General features: G+C 46.0%; 1 protein-coding gene across 3 annotated transcripts in view; it reads left to right on the top strand.

The window, feature by feature from the left end:
- The window catches only part of LOC119393405 (uncharacterized), a 72,046-nt gene that overhangs the window by 11,995 nt on the left and 37,691 nt on the right, over positions 1 to 22,360 (top strand). For all 3 annotated transcript variants that reach the window (XM_037660411.2, XM_037660403.2, XM_049414933.1), the window contains one exon: positions 16,897 to 17,007. In XM_037660411.2, coding sequence (XP_037516339.1) covers positions 16,897 to 17,007 — 111 coding nt within the window. The remainder of the gene's footprint in view (positions 1 to 16,896; positions 17,008 to 22,360) is intronic.

The raw sequence follows: 22,360 nt of genomic DNA, 5'->3' as shown, positions 1-22,360 counted from the left end.
TTATATAGAGGGTGGGCAATTTGTGATTGTAGCCGAACAGTTTGAGAAGTGCGCTAGGTCAGACAACATGTAGCACAAGGAGGGAAACATGTTGCAGCTCCTTAGCAGCAATAAAACGCTGTCCAAAGTCTACAACAGTGGACATAGGTGTAAACAAATTTCCATTCTGTGAAGGTAAACTAATTTCATCAATTGTGCCGGGCTTGTCAAGGCTAAGTTACCAAAACTCTACTTAATGAAAACTAACAGACAGTAATGCCAAGGAAAGTATGGGGGATGTTATTTCTAATAATTGTTATATAAATGTGAAGAAAGTAAAGTGGACGAAAAGATAACTTACCGCCGGCAGGGACCGAACCCGCGACCTTCGAATAACGCGTCCGATGCTCTACCACTGATCTACGGTGGCGGTCATCCCCCCGTCCACTTTTATAGGGTATTTACGAGCTGGCAGCTGATTGGTCAGCTGCCAGCTCTTAAAAATATCACGTGCTGTCTGACGCCAAAAGGCAGAAAAAATGTCCCACACTCGCCGACATGGCTGCGATCAGAGCTGACTAACACTCCTAGGTTTAAATGCACATATATACCCTATAAGAGTGGACAGGGGGATGACTGCCGCCGTAGATCAGTGGTAGAGCATCAGACACGTTATTCGAAGGTCACAGGTTCAGTTTCTGCTGGCGGCAAATTATCTTTTCGTCCACTTTACTTTCTTCACATTCATATCCCAATTATTAGAAGTAACATCTCCTATACTTTCCTTGGCATTACTGTCTGTTCTCATTAATGTTGTGTCTAACAAAGAAAAATGAGCTCTTAAAAGTAATCTTCTTTCCTTCAAAACTCTACTTGGCACACAATATGCGTCATCTATTTGAACTCTGCACCATCGCAAAGCTTAATGAGGACAAAAAGGCTGCCGGTGAAGTGCGGGACGCTTCCCATGGTCCTCTGTCACACGGGCACCCGTGAACTCCGTTTAACTCCCTCGTCTTTTCCTCGAGGGAGATGGGGTTCATGTCACACGGTCACCATTTTGCTGAGGAAGTTAAATGGAGCTTTTGGTGGAGGGAGTTCGGTAAAGACCATTTCGGCTCGATGGAGTACTCTTGTTCCCAGCCAGCTACTGCTATGCTGAAAACCGCACTAGCAAAGTCGTCCGAATGAGCTCAATTAAAATTTTAAAAACTATGCTCTTTTTTGCGTAGCATTTCACGCCCCGTCGTGTAAGTTTTAGTTGTATTTTTTCAGACATCAGCGCTTGTACTCTGCACACCAACGCCCCGCCAAGCTGCCGCTGTGAAGCGTCGCACCATACAGTAGACTCCCGTTAAGACGAACTCGAAGGGACCGCGGTCATCTGTTCGTCTTATCAGGAGTTCGGCTTATCAGAAGTGCCCCCAAAAAGAGACATGCTAATATGCCAAGTGCATCCAAATATGTTACTTGAAAACACTGAATGGAGTAGACTTACAATGGAGGCAAAAAGACAAGAAAAAGTATTTATTTGGCTCATCTAGATAAAAACTATGCCTTCAAGCAAAGTATTTACACGAATCTTACGAGCACCCGATTTCGCGTGTTCAAAAATAAAAATGCTCGTGAAGATGTTTGCTACCACATTTTAATGATAAAACTGTAACACACTCCTATGTTGACGATTAGAAAAAAATATTAAGAGACACTCCCTTTAAAGAATGTAAAATTTATTGTCCTGGCAGTTGTTTTCTTCTGTGAGCCTGTTTTGCTGGCTCTAAAATCACTTCTGGATACGCCTCGGTCGCGTGCTGTTGCCTTGAGAAAGTCATTATACGCTGAGTTGCTTAAGAAAATCTGCAATGTTTTCTTCGAGGTCCGGATATTTTCCCGTTTTCGGCCCGTAGTAACTTTTCCTGATCGACGTGCAGCTGAAGATATCCCCTCGGGCTACTCGCGGTCACAAGCCTCGCCACGAAAAAGACACAACGCAGCTATATTCACTGTGCAAAATAGCCTTCCCTTGTCGTGCGCTTCCATAATCAAAATGGCTCATCACAATTTGCACTTCACTGGGAACAGATACAACGCTGCGCGAACCAACGCGAACAGACCACAAAATGTGCTCGGCCGCCATTATGTGATGGCGATGACAATGCACCTGACCCCTCTAACGGGAGTGCGCCGCGATTGTGGTTTCGGTTTCGTACTCGATTGTAATGCACAGACCATTTTTGTTCCGTTGTCGCTTTCTTTTTTTTTTCCCCCACTCCCCTTGCGTTTGCCCCTCAGACCACGGGGGAGGGGCCCCAAGCTCTTGTGTTCTTCTGTTCTCCTTTGTACTCCAGCTGGGAAACCGAAGAACGGAGGCGAATACAAAAGGACGCAATGGCTTGGGGGTCCAAGTTGTAAATCCCCCACTCTTTTTGTTGCTTTCTTTGCTGATAAAGCCCACACCTCCCCCACCCACAGGCTGGGGGTGAGGGGGGATACCGGCTTTATCCGCTTTTTTTTTTTCATCTTTTTTGCTTTTTCTCGGTCGCCTGAATGCCCCACCAAGACTGCAGTGTTCGTTTCGCAGAATCGCTAGCATTGTCGATCACCGCGAAAGTTTGTCTTAACAGAAGAGTGCGGTTGGGCGGTCTTAAGCGAATTTTTTTTGCATTGAGTCTATGGGAAACCAAACAAATGGTCCCGTGTTGTTCGGTATAAGCGAGAATTCGTCTTAACCGAGTTCGTCTTAACGGGAGTTCACTGTGTTTCTGCACGTGTGAGGCGCATGCACAAGCACTGTGACAGCAATGGTGATTCCGAGCACTTCATCAACACACAAAAACACGTTTTTGTTGCTTTAAAGGGGTCATGAACCACTTTTCCAAGTAATGATCTAATGACGTCAGTATCGGAGTTTATTGCCTCCCGAATCGATTGCCGCAAAAATTTCTCGAATCCGTCAAGAATGAGCGGAGTTACGGGGGTTTGGTGCACGGTCTCAGTGCTTTCTCTCTTTTCTCGTGCCGACGAGCGCACTTGAAGCTACTCAGGGAGGGATGGCACGGGGGAAAGAAGTTACGTCAGCGCGCGTCATGAAACTCGATCGCCCTCCCGCTGTGATTCGCGTGCGCGAGTGCGGCTACCGTGTAAATTTAGCAGACTGAAGAGTGCGGCGTGGGCAAGTGGCGGCACCCCGTGGCAAGAAGCGCATCTCATCCGGCTATCGGCCAATAAGCATGCTGTATCTCTTGCGACGTAAACTGGCAGATCCGCGACGTCAACGTGCAGACGCCCCGCCCACCAACGAGAGTGAGAACCGGCCTCTGTTTGAAAAAAGGGCGCCTGAGGAAACGGCAACTTCGCGCTCCGCTTGTGGCCTTTACGCGGCGCGCACGACTGTAATATTTTGCAGAGCAGTTCATAGGCATGTGCGGCTACCGTGTAAATTTAGCAGACTGAAGAGTGCGGCGTGGGCAAGTGGCGGCACCCCGTGGCAAGAAGCGCATCTCATCCGGCTATCGGCCAATAAGCATGCTGTATCTCTTGCGACGTAAACTGGCAGATCCGCGACGTCAACGTGCAGACGCCCCGCCCACCAACGAGAGTGAGAACCGGCCTCTGTTTGAAAAAAGGGCGCCTGAGGAAACGGCAACTTCGCGCTCCGCTTGTGGCCTTTACGCGGCGCGCACGACTGTAATATTTTGCAGAGCAGTTCATAGGCATGCCAGCTTTCCGCAGGATGTGATTTTTCAACAAGCCCAAGGGGTGCTTCATGACCCCTTTAAAGGCGACTACACACGAAAAAAATTGGACGCTTCGACGAGCGCAGCAGCGCTGTTTCTGTCCCATGCGGCAACCGTCGAAAGCTTGCACCGAGCCGTGTAGCACGGCCACAACTCCATCTGGTTAAGCTCCATTAAGGAGTTCAATGCGGAACGGAGATAAATGGAGTTCGGTGGTGGCCGTGTGACAGGGGTATTACTAGTTACAATGTTCTGCTCCCAAGCCCAAAGTTTTTGCTTCCATTTTTTGCCACTGTGGCCTCTCATGGAGGCAGAATGTGGCGAGTTGCGGGCTATGAGTTCCAAGTGGCTCAAGGTGGTCAAAATGAAATTAAAAAATGGGGTGGCATACTGACAGGGAGCTGAAATAAATTATGCTTGGTGCAGAAATTTCTATTGTCTGTAAGAACTGTTTTGTGAGCTATCTCGATGGCATCTGTGTTATGGTTTGTTGAGAAATGAGACGTGTACAATGAGCAAGCTTGTCGTGACAGCTCAGCGCTTGTCGCATCTGTAAGAGAAAAGATTGTTGTGTTGGCATTCTGCTAAAAGGTCGTGGGGCATGCCAGGTGGTTGCTTGACATTTATCTGTGCTCGAAAGTGCAAGGCATTCTTGAAATGTCAAGTTAGGCCCTAGTAGCATGCAGAATGCCTTTTAGTAGAGCTGTGCGAATAGCAAAATTTTTGGTGCGAAGCGAATTCGAATATAGAAGTGTGAGTGCGAATCGAATCAAATATTTTTCGAATATTTCTCGAATAATTCTAGAATATTTTTTGAATACTTCGAAGTGAAATTGCAGAAAAGAAAGTTAGACAGGATTCCTAAGCATATTCTTATGAGATAGCAACATGAAAGTGTTTCTTTTCACTAGGTTGATGAAGCACTGGCGGGGTGGTGTTTCATAGTTGTCTTATCAAGAACGAGGCAATGTAGAGGCCAAATTGTATTTATGTACATGATTTGGTGCAACCTAAGTGTTGCCAACAACACTTTACAAGATAGGCGAAGATGCCATTTCCTCAGCCTCTCTTCCTCTTTCAACTTCTGTGGAAGCCCAACTGATGTGGCGGACAAGGGTGTGCTCCCTTCAAGTCCGGAGTTCCAAATCTGCCTCGTAGACGTCGATATATAAGAACATCTGAAATTTTGGATGCTAAAAAGCTTCGGCTTCCGATTTTTCGGACTTCCTGCCCAAATTTTAGGTCCAAAACAGCATCAGTTGAGCCCCCACCTCTGCCACATCTTTCATCTCCATGTTGGAACTAGCGTTTTCTTGAGTTAATACATTTGCGACCGTAGCGGAGCTTGAAAGGTAGCTTTGCCGCAATACCGGGGTGTGATGAGGTGAAGCATATTGAAAAATCTAGGGACCACTTCTAATGGACGTTGACTGTAACTTGGCCAAGTTCGACCGTAACGGAGCTTGAAAGCCAGCTTTGCCGCAATACCGGGGTGTGATGAAGTGAAGCATTTTGAAAAATCTAGGGACCACTTCCAATCGGAAGTTGACTGTCTCTTGGCTAAATTCGACCGTAACGGAGCTTGAAAGGCAGCTTTACCGCAATACTAGGGTGTGATGAGGTGAAGCATATTGAAAAATCTAGAGACCACTTTCAATCGAACGTTGCCTGACTCTTGGCTAAGTTTGACCGTAAAGGAACTTGAAAGGCAGCTTTGCCGCCATACTGGGGTGTGATGAGGTGAAGCATATTGAAAACCTAGAGACCACTTTCAAGCGGAAGTTGATTGTGTCTTGCCTAAGTTCGACCGTAACGGAGCCTGAAAGGCAGCTTCGCCGCAATACCGGGGTGTGATGAGGTGAAGCATATTGAAAACCTAGGGACCACTTCCAATCGGAAGTTGACTGTCTTGCCTAAGTTCGACCGTAACGGAGCTTGAAAGGCAGCTTTGCCGCAATACGAGAGTGTAATGAGGTGAAGCATAATAAAAATCTGAAGGGGTCACTTTCAATCTGACGCTGACTGTATTTGTTTATGGGAAGTTCGAATAGTAAAATTCCAGTGCGAATCGAATTGAATAGCAAACACTATTCGAAAAATATTCGAAATTTCGAATATTCGCACACCCCTACCTTTTAGTCAACATTGTGAATGATGTAGTATGTACTTCTAGGATCAAGATACGAAGCCACCAGGGCTGCTGCGTAGCAAGGATATTATGGGGTGCATGTGCACCCCATAATGTACACCTATGTGCATGAGTGTATATGTTTTATGTGTTTGCATATACTATACAGTTCAAACCACTTATAACAGTATTGACAAAACTGGGATATTCAGTCATTATAACTGACTGGTATATCTGGAATGGCAGAAAAAATATGAACATGCCATATTTTCTTGCGTATAACCCGCGTAACATATACATCGGACCTAAGGTTGGGGTGCGGGTAATATGTGAATTTCGGTGCGCAAATTACCTTTGTGGTAATGTAAGGAAGGCGACTTCACATCTACTACAGCTCAGACCACTTATAACGTAACCGCTTACAGTGCAGTACCGGCTATAATGCGGTTTTTTCTTACTCCCGTTTACCCTCCCATAGAACTCCATGTATACGCATACGCATAATGCGGCTGCCGGAACGTTCTCAGACATGCGAGGGAGCGAGCGTGCTTTTCAGCGGAGATGAGCCGGCGGGGGCGAGAGCGGCGATGGCGTTACGAAGGAGAAGGGGACGCGGAACGAACGAACAGGGAGCGGGGGGAGAAAAAAAAAGCGATGGCGGTGGGAGACAGCAGCCTGGCGCGGGTCCGCGGGTGGGTGGTGTGAGGAGGGGGGAGCGGTTGCGTGGCCGACTGAGAAGCCTTTGCCCCCTTTGGCCGCTTGACATGCGCGCTCCGCTACGTACGGGACGGGCGCCCGCGTCAAGATTGTCTCCGTCGGGAAAAAATGGTTGCTTCGTCGTAAAGCGCAGATATCGCGTGTGCGACCTCGATTCCCCCGCAAGTAACAATGCTTTGAGACGCGATTGAGATTTCGCCTTTGCCGCCAACAGGCGGACTTACAAGCTTGAAATACACTTTCAGGGTAGTTGCCGTGGCTGTTCTCCCGACGGCGAACCGAAACTTCGTTTCACGCGTGATGCCCTCGGCTCGCGAGTGCGATCTCTTCTACGCCCGATTTCAGTGTTGTCTAGGGCATGCTTCTCGCGACGGCATGCCAAGTTGCAACGCGCATGCTAGGCCTAACAAGCGCTAGCTGCCATGTCTGCGGCCGCGGACTACAGAAGTTGTGGTTTGGTGCCGAGTCAATGAAACATTCTGCAGGTGTTGCATTTAGAATGGGTGACTTACATCTTTAACGAAAACGCGGGCGTGCGTGTGGAACAATCAAGTGGTGGTTCGTGGTCGCCACCGTTTTCGACATCGCGCACGCGCAGTGTGTTACCGCGGCGACTTCCCATGACGACGCATTTTTTCCGCGTTCGTTATGTCGGCACCGCAGATCCGCGGACGCTAACCGTTCAACATTTTCAAATGTAAGCAGATGCAAACTTACGTCCTAGTCGCATGCCTTGATAGTCGGAATCGCGCGCCTACCCGTTGGACATGTTTTGCACACGTGCAACCTTCCAAAAATGTTGTTTTGGTTATAGTGCGGGGATATTCGAGACTCCGGCGACTTACGTTATAAGCGGTCTATGCTTATACGCAGGGTTATTATTTTTTTCTTATTGTAATTTTCTTTTTTCCCGCAGTTTGTATTGGGAGGTGCGGGTTATATTCAGGGTCAAGTTAGAGATGAGAAAATACGGTACCCACATGTTTCTCCGTGCATGTAGGCCTAGTTTCTCAACTTCAATAAGTAAATTGGGTGAAACAGTGCAAGTCGTGGTGAAGAACAAAAATAAAGCTTTTAATAAAATAAAAATAAAATTTAAGCATGCTGAAAAAAGTAGGAAATCTGAAAAATGTTAAAAACACAGCGCTAATTTAAACGTAGACAGAAGTAGCAAACGAGGATGGGCGCTGTCCTCATCAGCGCCCGTCCTCGCTTGCTGTTTCTTCTGTTCATGTTTAAATTAGCGTTGTGTTTTTAAGATTGATCCGTACCAACGAGCTCACATCCAAACTCTTCTAGATGAAAAAATGTTGGAATTATTAGGACATCTCCATCCCTGAAGTTTGTTGAAATTATCAACTGCATAAGTCCATATTTTTTGTGAGGCTACCAACCTTGACACCCTGCTGGAAACTGCAATGAATTTGCTGCTTTCCCTCAAGAGATATTGGCTTGTGATTAATTGGTGCAATCTTTAATGAACGCACAAATGGGCAGAAACTCGCGTGAGAAACCATATCTAGGCGTTGCGTGGCTAGTGTAGCTGCTACCAAGCGAACTCTTCGCCACCTTCCCCCAGTGATTGCGTTCATGATGACACTGCCGCATGCATCGCCCCCTCACAGAGTTCTCCACAGCGGTCTGTTTGTGGCACCTGCAACGAGTTTTTGTCAGTCTCTTCACAAGGTATCTTACTTTTATCAAATTTTCAGACAAATCGTTATAAGGGGATTTCGCTGCATCATTCATTATAAGTGGATTGCACTGTACTACTTATCGAGATAAAACCAGTAAAGGTATCACAGGGGCTGCCCCCCTCCCCCCTAACCCATAGCTACACCTTATGGAGGCTCCACACTGGCTAGGGGGTAGCTGGGGGGAAGAAGGGACTAATAATTCATGTTTTCCTGGAGAAAAACATGGATTATTTGTTCACCTCATAAAGAGCACATTTTTCTAGGCAAATCAGTCTTATGGGATTGTGAAATGTTTTTTTTTGCGCGTAGGATCTCTAACCCTCTTCTCGCAGCCCTTTCCCTTAAGGGGGGACGCGGGTCTTAGAAGAGTAAAAAATGGACAGAAAATCAGTTTTGAGAAAAACGCATTTTAGGCATGGTTGCACCCCTAAGCAGCTGCCCTCAAAATATTATCGCCGATTTCGCCCAGGAAATGGGTTAAAACTTATTTTTAAGACGCCACGGGAGCCGCAAAATGCATCTCAACAGGCAAAATTTGTTCAAACTTCCCGTGCGCGCCGCGGGCGCAGCAGTTGGCTGATCGCCGCCATCTTTGGCTTGTTTTGAAGCTGCTTTCTTTGTGTACATTTTGCGGCATTTAAAAATGGCGTCGCTGCAACAGAACGGCCGCTATCGGCGCTTTTCCGAAGGGTGGTCAATGATCACGAAGACCATGCGGTCTTCATACAGGGCCAAAAAATACCGAGGGTAAGCGAGTACAAGTACCTCGGAGTATGGGTAAATGAAGGGGATAGATATATGGAGGTACAAGAGAAAGCAGCGGTAGCAAAGGGAAAGAGGAATGCTGCAATTATGAAGCACAGAGCTTTATGGGGATACAATAGGTACGAGGTGCTTCGAGGGCTGTGGAAGGGTGTGATGGTCCCGGGGCTTACATTTGGGAACTCAGTGGTTTGCATGAAGTCAGAGGTACAATCAGGAATGGATGTAAATCAAAGGATGGTGGGCCGCCTCGCGTTGGGCGCTCACGGGAAGACGACAATTGAGGCTGTAAAGGGTGATATGGGATGGACAGGCTTTGAAGTGAGGGAAGCGCAGAGCAAAATGAGATTCGAAGAGAGGCTGAGGAAAATGAAGAAGAGTAGATGGGCAGAGAAGGTTTTCAGGTATTTGTATAGAAAAAGCGTTGACACGCAATGGAGAAAGAGAACTAGGAGGCTCACCAGTAAATATACGGCTAGCAGTGCGGGCGATATGGCAACAGGGAGCATTAAGCGGAAGGTCAGGGAGGTGGAGAGGACTTATTGGATGACAGCGATGGAAAAGAAGCCGGCTCTGAGTAACTACCGAAAGGGAAAAAACGAAATAAGGAGGGAAAGGTTTTATGATAATTCAAGGGGAAGCGCTTTACTGTTTGAAGCAAGGTCGGGCTGCCTTAGAACGCGAAGTTATAAAGCGAGATTCAGTAACGAAGACGAACACTGTACATGCTGCGGGGGAACTAAGGAAACGATGGAACATGTACTGATTGAATGTGGCGATATTCACCCAGGTATACTTGTGGGCACGAGTCTACAGGAAGCCTTGGGTTTTAGGGACAACAATGGAAAGCTGAACACGTCCACGATAGAAATAAGTAAGAGACGGTTAGAGTATTGGTGGCAGAAGAGTAGAGATAAAGTACAAAAATAAATAATGGGAGGGGGGGGAAATAAGGTCATTCTGCCTTAAGAGGCAGAGATATAGACCGTACGTGAATTTATAAATTTTTTGGTATAATAAGATAGATTTAATCAATGTAGACAAGGTATTAGGCCAGCATGAAACAAGGAAGTTTTTTTTTTTTTTTTTTTCTTCGAGCATGGTGGCAGACATGTCACCGCCCCGTTATAAAGGGGACGCTCATAGCATCCATCCATCCATCCATCCGTTGTAGAACGCTCATTGGCCAGAGCGCGCGCGCGCGAGGCGAGCCCCTTCTCTCGCGCCTCCCATTGGCTGGCGCAACCCGAGGCGGCCATTTTGTTTTTGTATTTTTGTTCTGCGCTCACGGCTGCCGTGTTGCCGGTGTCGTGTGCTCGTGTGTTGTTACAAGTGTCATCTTCCTCTGCTTACGCTCGCGTTCGTGCGGCCCGCCGACACACAGTTACCTTATTTTGTGCTGGCACAACCGGAGATTCTCGTGTAAAGACGCGCCAAGCGTACGAGGGCGCGATGCCGAAACTACTTGTCGCTACCGGAGAGTCGAGTCTACGAGAACAGTCCGGTTCCCCTTGGTCAAGCTGCAGCCATCGGATCATTAGGCAACGCTTCAGTGGCATTAGAAACCGCATTCGTATGGCATACGATGCGGGACTGCCGAGTGCGCGGGAAATACGGCGACGGGAGGAGTGCTTGGCATCGCATCGCACAGTGCGCAACGAAGCAGCGGAAGTTCAAGCCGTTGGATGTTGGTGAAGGGCGGCAAGGAAAATGGCACAGAATTTATCCGCGTGGACTTATCCGTGATAAAAACTTTCTTTGGGCTTGTGCTTCGTTCCGAGCTCGGCTCAAGCAGTGACCTTTTTCAAGGCAGACGGTATAGGCTGCTTTCAAAGCCTGTGCTTCATTATCATAGGTGCGACTCGCGCGAGAAGCGTTTCTCGTAGAAGGTATACTGGTGATAGTGTTGCTAAGATAATTAATGTCATTTGAAGTGAAATGCATTAAATTAGGGCCACCAATACTGTCGACAAGGGTGCAACGGTAGTCTCTTCAACCACGACCTGACAGGGCAACACCTGAATTGCAGAGACGCCGTGTTACACTTTGGGAAATTGATTTGTGCTCCACAGCCTTGAGAAGGTTAAAAACTGACATTGGAAGTTGCAAAAGGAGCACTTATACAGTAGTGACACCAAGCACAGACTTTCAAAATGACACAAACCAGCAGGGGACCCTGAGTACAGCCCTTGCCTGCTGTTGAGCCAAGTGCTATTGCTGGACAATAATAACTGATTTTTGGTTTAATAAATAACCCACGTGCTTTTTAGACTTAATCTCTCTGTCTATTTTATTTTCCTGTTGCAAAGCCACATTCATAGACAAATTTTGTATTTCTTTAGCTTGCAAGGAATTGGTACAGGCCTATGAATTGCTAAAGGTGGAATTTATCACTCTGGTACTGGGTGCACTATGTGGCTTTATAAGAAGATTTTGCCAGTACATTTGCAGGTCATGGTCACATATTTGGTATAGCTGTTCTCGTGAAGAAGAAACCTATCAAATGATATAACCACTAGTGCTGTGGCTGCACTTCCACGAAAGTTACAGTTGTCTGAAACTTCAAATGCGTTTTTCTCAGTTTGATATTTTTGCTCAATGCACTCAGCCTTACGGGGTTTTTTTCCATGTTGTTGCTGAGCAAAAATCACAAATTTGGTATCATTTTACTCGTATTGAAACGATCTGGGGGGTGATGCTATTTGCATTACTCTAGCACCATTTTACAAATTTTAATTAAAGATACTAATGAGAGTGAATCAGAAAAAATAACCACCAGTGAGTGTTCATCTGTTTTCTGACCTTCACAGTGCTCTCAAGTGAATAAAAATAGCATCACCCCCTACAGCATGATCTGGGCATTGGGCCCATGCACTTACATATTGGTTTTAGTAGGTCGAAATTGCCTAAAAGCCCCGTAAGAAGCAGGTACTAATTATTTTTTCGAACCTCGAGATCTTTTGAACTAGTGCAGCTATTAAAAAACTAATTACAGATTTGAAATCAGCATAAAAAACTGGTGAAGACAGTGAAGTTTGGTTCATATTGACTCAAAAATAAAGAAAAAATTTTAGGACCCACGTCCCCCCTTAAAGGGACAGTAAAGACAAATATTAAGTCGACGTTGATTGTTGCAATAGCATTGCAGAAACCTCATAGTGCTTGTTTCGTGCCTAGGAAATGCTTATTTTGAAAGAAAATCATGTTTTAGTGGTCCGCAGGGCGTTAACGTACTTCAAATCACCCGCCTGAATGGACCTTCTGACGTAGCAGTTGCCGTGCCCAATGTTGCCTGCCTTCACTGCCCAGCTGCCGAATCTACGGTTTCTTGCGCAACAGCGGCCATCAACCTTGCCAAGATGTAGCCACGGGCCACTCTGAAACTGTTTAGTTCACTGTAACGGAGCTTAGCTTGGCCAGCAGCAGCAGAAGTAGAGTATCAACAGGGCGAAAATAGCGAGAGCCAAGCACATGAAGCATTTTTTTTGTTTGGTTTCGCCTGCGTGGCACTTCTTTTTTTAGCAGCATTGATGGAAGGCCTTTGCATTACAGTGGAATCTTGCTAAACGGAAATTGCTGAAATTGAATGACTGCCTCTCATTTGGTCGGTTTTGTACTTGACTGCACATCTTTCCCAGTAAGCGCTACTGCCTTTAATTAAATGGAATATATTTTTCCGGTCCCTTCAGGTTTCATTTAATAAGATTCTACTCTATGCGGAAGGCAGCATGCGAGAAAAGTTTTTATGCTGTAAAGGGCAGCTTCTCTCCTAACTTGTTTCAGCATATCCAATATGCCCTTGTTGCCATTGCTAAAATAACCTGAGCAAACTTGAGAGGAGGGAAAGCAGTCTTGAAGGTGTCTTTTATGTACTTTGCCAAGTTGTTCTCCGGCAGCCTTCACTCTGGGCAAGGCAGTGCTTGAAAGAATGCCAAGAACTACGTTTCCTTCGAGTACGGAGGGGTTAGCTAGTATAGAATAATGCTGCCGTCACACTCCTCATTAACAATTTCATTGCAGTTCCTCAACCACTACTGTTGCTGGGCCTGTTGTATGCCAACTATCACGTATCATTTGAGGCAGTTTGCTACTCCTTTGACTCGCAAAAATCCTGCATTGTGCAAACAAATGCATTTCAAACGTAGTGCATCCCCATATTAAGAGCTTATGTTTCTAGGGAAACTTCTAAAACCAGTACTTTTACTGTGTAGTACCTTTTCAAGGAAGCAACAAGGGAATATATAGTCCAGGGTCGCCACATAAAAGTGCTAAGCTTGCCACAACAAGCTTAGCACTTTTAAAGGGGCCATGACACGTTCACCCAGCAATTTGTAGTTTTCAGCCAAAAATAGAAGTAGAGGGTCTATCATGCCTGTACATATACGAAAAATGGACTATAAAAGAATATTTCAGTGCAAAATAAGCAGCTGGCTACAAACCCCGCCCACCGCCGGTGATTGCCATTTTGCCATGGCGTGTGCGACGGCGTGTGCTGCATAGAGTGGAGCCGTCTTTTTCTACCAATGTTTCAGCTGCTGCAAATAGTTCAATTTCAATGCCAAGCTGAACAAAGCTGAAATACCTTGATTGCATGTGCAGCTGATCACGGAACAAAATCGTTCGACGGAATGCAGACGCTCGCACAGCAAGCAGCTCGTTACGTCATGTCTCGCGACTGCGCCAGTGTTTCCCAGCTCTCAGGCTGCTCGCATGTTTATAAAAACATTCAATTATAAATTATCTGCTCGACCAAATGCACTAAAATTTTGCCAGCTTGTTTGTGAACGCCTAAGGATTAACCCACATAACAGAGATTATGATTGAAAATTGGTTGTCATGGCCCCTTTAAGTACAAGAAATACACAGATGAGTTTCCTTGACAATGGCGAGAATTTGCTGGTACAAGTGGTGTGCGAACAGAGATTTTTAAATATGAATTGAATTGTAGTGCCAGAAGCAACTAGAGTGTATGGAACACTTTTCGAATAGTTTGTGAATATACATCAGCCATTTTTACAAATATAGAAGGTGATACTCACATCCTAGTGCTAGTTTTACCATTAAGGGGGGACGCGGCTTTCGTATCGCGAAAAATGGCAAAAAAATCGATTTTTTTGAAAATCACATTTTCAGTTTCTGTAGCCCTTTTTATATCAGATTCCAAAATATCTTCACCGAAAACCGCGTAGAAGTGCTATAAAAAAATTGTTGCGCCTGCCGAGGTGGCGAAAATTATTGGGGAAATCGCAAAAAAACACTGATTTTCAAAAAATCATAGCTCCGCAACGACGCCACCGGGCGCCGATATCTTGGGCTCATCGGAAAGCGCATTTCTCCGTCTTCAAATTCCCCGCCGCAGCTGGCTCTTCCCTTCGAAAACAAGCGCACAAAAAGCAAATGTTCGAAGGTCGTTTCGAGCCCTCCGATTGGCCGCGTCCGCCATGTTGCCCCAGCGCGCCTCGCCATTGGTCCGATGCTCGCTCCGGGAGATCGTCGTCTGCAGCTCGTGCGTCTAGAGCTCACGGCTGTCGAAAGTCGCGCTACTTCGTTTGCGTGTTCGCAATCACTCTGTGTTCACGGCTCGACGATAACTTTGAACAAGAACTACGTTTTAGTTTGGAGCTACTAGCGGAAGCTCGGTGGGATTACGATGGCGCGCCGCACTCGTAGCGAACATCGCAAACGCGCGTCTCGGACCGACTTTCTAGCGTTGACTCGTCGGATCCGTGGTTGGAGGTTCTGCTTATGCGCACTTCGGACGTCGTGACGAAGATGATCGCAGGACGACTCTTTGTACTCGCGACCACGCATTAAGTACTTTGAAACATCGGGCACCGCGGCCGGCGCGTCTACAGCTCGGAGTCGTCACTAGGCCTAACTCCGCTCACGGCGTCGGCACGCGAGACGAACCTCGAACTTTGCGGGCAAGAGCAACGCGTTAGCGGACTCGCGGCAGTGTGCTTCTTCGCAAGGAACGAAACGCTTCCCCCGCCGGCTTCTCGGTACAGCGGATGGTCATATTACGCATCGGCAGCGGACCCCACGGCCAAGCTCGTCGCGCAGCGGGCGCGCGTCGGCGTCCCGCAATGCGAGGCCAAACACGTTGCGCGCCTATTTTTCGTCGCCGCACCTAGGCATATTGCGCATCGTCACCGAATGCCGCCACCCAGCACATCGCGTGCCGACTTCCCGGACTATGCGGCCGAGCACTTAGAGGTGAAATAAAGCACTGTTGATGCAATTTAGGCGCGCTTGGAGCCGTGCGTGGTATCGCCGTAAGCGCTCATGAATCATCTGAAAAAATAAAAGCCTCGCAGAAAACCGTGTCCGCGACCGGGTGAATGATGAAGCGCATCGCAGGCGAGGTTTACAAATTAGCTTGACGAGTGAAACAGGGAGATGAATTCATATCTGCCCAGTTCGCGTCTTGAATAAACTGCTAAGGAATTCCTATTCCACCAATGTCTTGGCCATAACTGCCTGTTATTTAGGAGGAAGTGATAGGTTGCCATGATGAGAGCCGCTTTTAGTATCCTATAAAAATGATTCAATGATCAATTGCAATCAAGACTGTTAATTATGTTAATGAGAGCATGAATACAAGAAAGCTGGCAAATCATCATAGTACATGACCTACTTGAATTACAATACCTTGTTTTTTGTCATGTCTATTACACCACTTCATAACTTCGTTTAAAATTCATGCTACATGTTCTTTGTATATCAGAAAAGGATTTTAAGAAAAAAGAAAGAAAACAAAGGCACAACCGATGAAAGGCCACATATGCAGGAGGTCCAACCTTATAAAACACCTTAAAGATCACAATCTTCTTGTGTTTTAAAGAAGCAAGGCACCTCAATCTAAAGACAGGGCACTCAAGAAAGTGCACATTACGAAGGACTCAAAAGATTACGACCCCAGTGCCTTTTGATGAAGTAATATCGTTGGTACAACTTTAAAAGCCGTTTTCTCAAAACGACTTTTCTTGCTTCCTGCTTCGCTTGTTCCGCTGATTTCTCACTGACCGCTGGGTCTATTTCAGTTCCATTTTTTGTTCTATATTCCTTGAAGCACAGTTCAGGGCGTGACATTCTTGCTTTTTCAGTATGGCGTTTTGATAATTAGATATTTGACGAGTTGCACAAAGCCTCGATGCCTGTTGCGCAGTCACCTCATGAAAAATGAAAACTAAAAAAAATTTTGTTGCAAATAAAAAAATCTAAGAATGTCACGCCCGCAATCAGACATCTTAGAATGCATAGCACTTTGAACGAGTTTCCTATCGCATTTTTTAAGCGAGTCAGACTCGGAACAAGAGCAAAAGGTGAAATATATTGTAAATCAAAAAGTTGTAAAGATATATTCATGAAATTTCTACAGTAGCATTAAAACAACATTTCAAATAAGTTTGCCAATTTTCATCAAAATCCATGAAGAAATAAGAAAGTTGGTACCGAAAGCCACGTCCCCCCTTAAGAGCACGAATGGTGGGAACGAGAAAGGAGATTCTACAAACGCTGAGCACCCTTCAGAGAGTGTGAATAGTCATTGTATAGTGAGTAAAGTCTGTCATTCTGAGCTGCTTGACCTGCTGGGTGAAGTTCATCGTATTTTTGTACAAATTTTGTATTTATTTTTGGTGCAGTTGACATTTTTAATCTGTCTGAAGTGTCCCTGTTTATGAATAGTGGCCATTTGATTCAAAGGAAATTGAGTAGGACACCATTTGATATGATATTTAAAAAAATGATGAATGCATTCAGAATATCAAAGCCGTTGGTAGTACATGTAACTGTTTGTACATGTGTTGACTTTGTATGTTGCGCTTTTGTAGCAACTTGGCACCCTGCCTTGTGTGCACTTACTTTGATACAGGCTGAAACAGCTGAAGGACAAGAGGAGGACGATACTGGTGAAGGGGCTCAGGAAGATGCCATTGAAGAGGGTGATCAGGAAGGTGAAGGTTCTGCAGACAAGGATGAAACGGTAAGAAATGTTTAAAACAAGAGCTAAGAACTTTTAAATTTGTTGATCTGATCCTCTGCATAGGAGGAGGTAGTGGGGGACACTGGTCTTAACTTTTTAAAATTTCTTGATAGATTTCGATAAAACTTAGTGAGTTTTTGATCCATTCTTGTTCAGACTTTCAAGATGTCCGCAATTTGAAAAATACTTCAAGATAAAGGGCAATGAATGCATGGCACATAGGGGAAATGGTTCGGTGCCGCTTAAAAAATTTTGACTCAGCCGATTTTTAGATATAAGAATTCAAGATAACGAGGCATTACTGCAGTGCCATTGTTATGCGTGCTTCTGCCTCCTCTCTCATGTTTTGTAGACTGTTAACAGAGTTAGTTTAGCTTGGTCATAAGATACTCCAGCTGGATTGTAGGCGTCTTTTCGTTTTCATCCAATATAAAGTGGCTTTGGTGGTCATCCACAGGCTTGGCGAAAAACGCATTGATTTTAAACAAGTGAGTCGCATCAAACCCACCTACTATTGCAGGCTTGGACTGTACTGAAGAACATCATCGTTTAAGGGCATGCAATGCACTTATCGCTGCTCGTAGCTGTCTCATTTTCATGTGAGTTCATCCAACATGGCTGCAAGGGTTTTATCACTTGCCTGCGATGAATAAAACTTCATTCAAACTTTGTTAATACGTACCCGCTTTAAACATACTAACGGTTAAAACGTACTAGTTGCAACGAATCCCCGACATTCGCTGACCGCTTAAGCCGTAGTGGTTGGTCATGTGCCTACCGGTTAGTGCGTGCCCTGTGTACCGCGATAACCTTTTCTGCCATTAAAGTTAACTGCACCGCTGGATTTGCCGACGCCAAATGTGCCGCAAAATGTCTTTCATCGATTCTAGAAGTGCAGAGATCGGTTGATCAATGATTCCAACTTCAGCGCGATTGCGGCGATGCCTTTGCGCATATGCATCGGGAAAGAATGAAGGTGAGATGGTGGCTGCTGACGGAACGTGCTAATGTGGCTTATCGCTGACAACCCTATCACCGTCAGCTATCTGCTTGGGCATGCATGTGGCGTAGCGCTACCTTTAAGTCTACTGCACGCTTCTGATAGGCAGCAACCTGAGCACGCTGGGTCACCGATCGCTGTCGCCTCATACGGCAAGCACTCTCTCTGTCGCCGACAGCGATCGCTGTCGCCGGTACAGCAAGCGTAGCGCTGTTGTAACCATACTGCTCGCTTTAATTAGGTGGCCACCGAAATGCGCCTCCGTCCGCTACCAGGACCGCTAGGGAATCGCGTAGATGTGGAGTGCACATCGCTTGCACCGAAGATGCACGATCCCTCAGGGCGCGGTCAGCACCTTGATTCCAAAAGAAGGCGCATTGCGACTGATAACACTCGCCTCGATAACACGTTGCGATTGTGTCAGGCGCCTGTTATCATTCGCAGCGCGCCACATTTTGGAATCGAGATGCCGAAAGCGCCCCGAGGGAGCGTGCATCTTCGGTTAAACAAGCGCACTTTGCAACGTTGCCACTTGTGCAAAGCAGGTCTGCATGTCTGTAAGGCCGCACATGCTCCTAGGCACCATGTCAGAGGCAAGGTGTCGCCCCGCAGATCGCGGCCGGCTGTTCGCGCACTATACACAGACGTGGCCGCGGCTGTACAGTAAAACCTTGTTAATTCAAACACTTCAAAATAATGAATAGCGAATTTAAAAAGTTAAAAAACTCACTGCCAGTAGAGACAATGCCCAGCTCCGTAGTGCAACTATCATCATCATCAGAACGCCTGCGTTTCTCTGTGCGCCTGCCCTATTCAAATGTGCTACAGCCCTGTCGCCATCACCATCGCCTGTACGGACTTGTTCTTCGCGTCAGGCTTCGCCTCGTTGCGTTGTTGCCATTGTTTCGTCGGGCAGCTCTCTCTGCATGCTTGTTACACCACTTTTCTTGCCTTTAGCTTGGTGATTGTACATTCACGATGGGAGCTCCGGAAGCAGCACGAAAGGAATGTGGCGACGGTGAAAAATGCGACGCGAGTGACCTGTGGCATGAAGAGTCCGAAAATTACCCGTGCATGCTTCACTAACGTTTGAACACTAGGCACAGTGCGACGGCGAAGTATGCACGTCGGCTGTACTGACGACCGATAAGATCCATGCCATTTGTCGTGATAAGGAAACGGCGACGAAGACAGCAAGAGCAAAGACGACCAAACAGCGCGCGCGAACCAACGCGAAGAATTGGTATCTAACGCCGATGCTTCGAAGTGCATAAGAAGGATGCACACACTGAAGAGTTCGTCTTGCAGCAGTTGAGCTGCACCAATCATGCAGAGATCACGCTCTTCCTCAAATAAACGTGCACTCTTTCCCTAATATTTCACGTTTGTTTTTTGGCGCTTATTAGAGAATAACTCAATCGCGGATGTATACCCAGCACAGGTAGGCAACTAATTTGGTTGCATTTACACTTTTTGCACGAATTTTTGATTTTTTCACTACAACAACTTTTCAAAATAACGAATGATTTTTGTCGGTACCTTGAGATTAGTTGTATCGAGATTTGACTGTACCATGTTAGATGAGTCTCAACATTTCGCTTCCTGCAAGGCACGTCAAAAGTTAAATTTTTCTTTGCTCAGCATGGACATAACCGAAAACGAATTTGCACTATACAGTCAAGCCCCGCTACAAGGAAACTGACTGTGCTCGGAAAAAATTTCGTTGAAGCGAACATTTCGTTGTAGTGAAATAGAAAAAAAAATATAGCTGACCTGAGCTAGTAGAACAGAGAAACTTTTATTTCCGAAATTCAAAAAGTGTTGGCTGACTTCCCCAGCAGCGTCATGACGCGATTCTCACATATGCATAGCAGCGCCAGGTTGTCAGCATGCTGAAACAACGGCTTCCGTGAACGAACCAAGCAGAGGCACGGGCGCACAACACGAACTGCACAGTTGCACTAATACGCTAACACTAGCTATTCGCCGACAACAAGGTATCCGACAACGCCGAGAAGCAGGCGTGCTATCGCGGAGCGATGACTTGCGCCTTATTCTATGCTGGTCTATCATGCACCACTCGCGGCTGGCTGACCTTGTTGATAATGCGGACAAATTGTTGCTCCCAACACCGGTCACACTGGCCAAGTGTGAAAAGCACGTAAAGCATTGGAAAAGGCATCGTTCTGCGATTGCACCTCAGAGCTGCTCGCGTTGTCAACGCGGATGTACAGGCTGTTTCACACGTGTGAAACAGCCTGTAGCTTCGCTCTGACCACTGGCGAAGCGCCAAAACACGAAAAGCATTGTAAAAGCATCGGAAAAGGAATCGTTCCGTGATTGCACCCCAGTGTGGACAACTGAGCTTTGGCTTCGGATTGTCTGCGACTAAGAAGCAACTCAAGCCAGTTGCGAAAGCAGGGCAGTCTGATCACCGCCGCTATCAAGCAATGGCGGCCCCCATGCTCAGTCAGCAGCAGCGGTTTCTGGTGGTGCTAACGTGATTTAGACTTTGTTGACGTATTCTTATGTTCTAAAATGCACCAAAATGTTCGACATTGTGTTTATTTCACGGCAAATTAAATTTTTGAGCCCGGAATTGCATCATCAAATTTTGTTGAAGTGGAACTGGCGAGCATATTTATGCGTTGACTTATATGGACTGTTGACGGGGAACCGAGAATTTTTCGTTGTACCGGAAATTTCGTTGGAGCGGGGTTCGACTGTATTTCTAGTCTGAGATTTGATTCTATTTATGCAAAAACAGAGCATGAATCATTCGAAAATATTCGTGGCGCACCTGATTTGTGTGCAAATTTTTAATACATGAAGTTCCATGGAGTTCTGGAGTTCCATGGAGTTTGTCTGGACTGTTCCAATTTAGTTTGAATTATTGGAAAATTGAACTGATGGGATGTGAGAATTAATTAGCTTTCACTGTAACATGGGCAGCACCGGTAGGACGAGTTGTAGGCTGCTTCTGATCTACCAAATTGGTATGGTCACAGCCATGCATTCTGAGTTCTTCAGTGCTGATGTTTCTTCTTGGATGGTCTTTTTGGTCACAAGCTGTATTTGTCTTAGCAACATTTCTGTTTCTACCAGTGTGCGTGATCTTGCTGCCTATAATCTGCATACCTTTCAAGAAGTCAAGCTTGTTTGGATAAGTGCACTTTATTGCAAAAATACTAAGGCCAGCGTTGGCCGGCTGACCTATGGATTTTTGGCAGCAGGGTGTACAGGGGCGATGATAAGAAACTCTAACAGTGCACTGCGTTAGTGCTTCACTGTTTGCATCTGTTTTCTTTGTGCCCTTGCCTTGGTGGCAATAAAAAGATGCTAGAGCCGTCCTTGAGTGTATTATGAATGATTCTAGTGTCTCCTTATTACCAGCCAAGCCACAACTACTTGAAAAGGAAATGTGAACGGCGGAGTTCTTGAATGCCGCACCGTTCATGTTTCCGTCACGATAGTGCATGCCACAGTCACTTTGCTTCGTGAAAGACGCTTAGAAGCATGGGAAATCGATTGGGCTAGTTTGTTTTCCATAGTACCAAATCTTGCATCACGAAAGAAGACAAAAAAAAATAAAAGAAGACGAGAACAAGTGCTTGTCCTGTTCTTTTCTTAGTTCTACCATCTCGTTTTGTGCTACAGTTCTCTAGTACAGCTCAGACCACTGACAGTATAATCTCCATAAACAAAAATCACTTAAAAGAAATTGCTGGTCGGTCCCTTGAGGGTTGAATTAACGGAAGTCGACTGCAGAAGTCCGTGGTGTGCTTACCTTGTTCACATTCAAGGCAGATTCTGCTGAATGAGTCGTCCGTGTGTTGTTTTCTTGTGCCTCTTCATTTGAGGTAGAAAGGGGTACAGGGAAAGATCGAATCTTGAAGAGATGAAAAATCCTTGGAACACGGGATGTCAGTGGAGCCAACGTTTTGACAAGTGGACTTGTCTTCTTCCAAGACTGCAACCTTGAAGAAGACAACTACGCTTGTCGAAACGTTGGCTCCAGTGTTACCTTGTGTTCCAAGGATTTTTCATCTCTTCATTTGACCAATTTTGTTGGATCAATCAGGATTGAATGAAAGGAATTTGACTAACTCCTTATTACGTTAGAAAACTGGAAGTCGTCATCTCCGATTAAGCCTATCGTTCATCAATAAGCAAGTATTATATACTATCTTGCTCCCACTCCAATTTGTGCCATTTTGCTACAGTTCTACTTGCCTCCATGCTGCACTTATGCAAGTGCAACCTTCACCAACTGTGCCAAACAGTTTACCATTTTTGGCCTGCTTACACAGCGGTGTAGGAGTCTTGGCCTGAACTTTTCAGGGGCTGGCACCA

Source organism: Rhipicephalus sanguineus, chromosome 1, assembly GCF_013339695.2.
Source record: "Rhipicephalus sanguineus isolate Rsan-2018 chromosome 1, BIME_Rsan_1.4, whole genome shotgun sequence".
NCBI classification, from domain to species: domain Eukaryota; kingdom Metazoa; phylum Arthropoda; class Arachnida; order Ixodida; family Ixodidae; genus Rhipicephalus; species Rhipicephalus sanguineus.
This window is presented reverse-complemented; position numbering and strand designations above follow the sequence as displayed.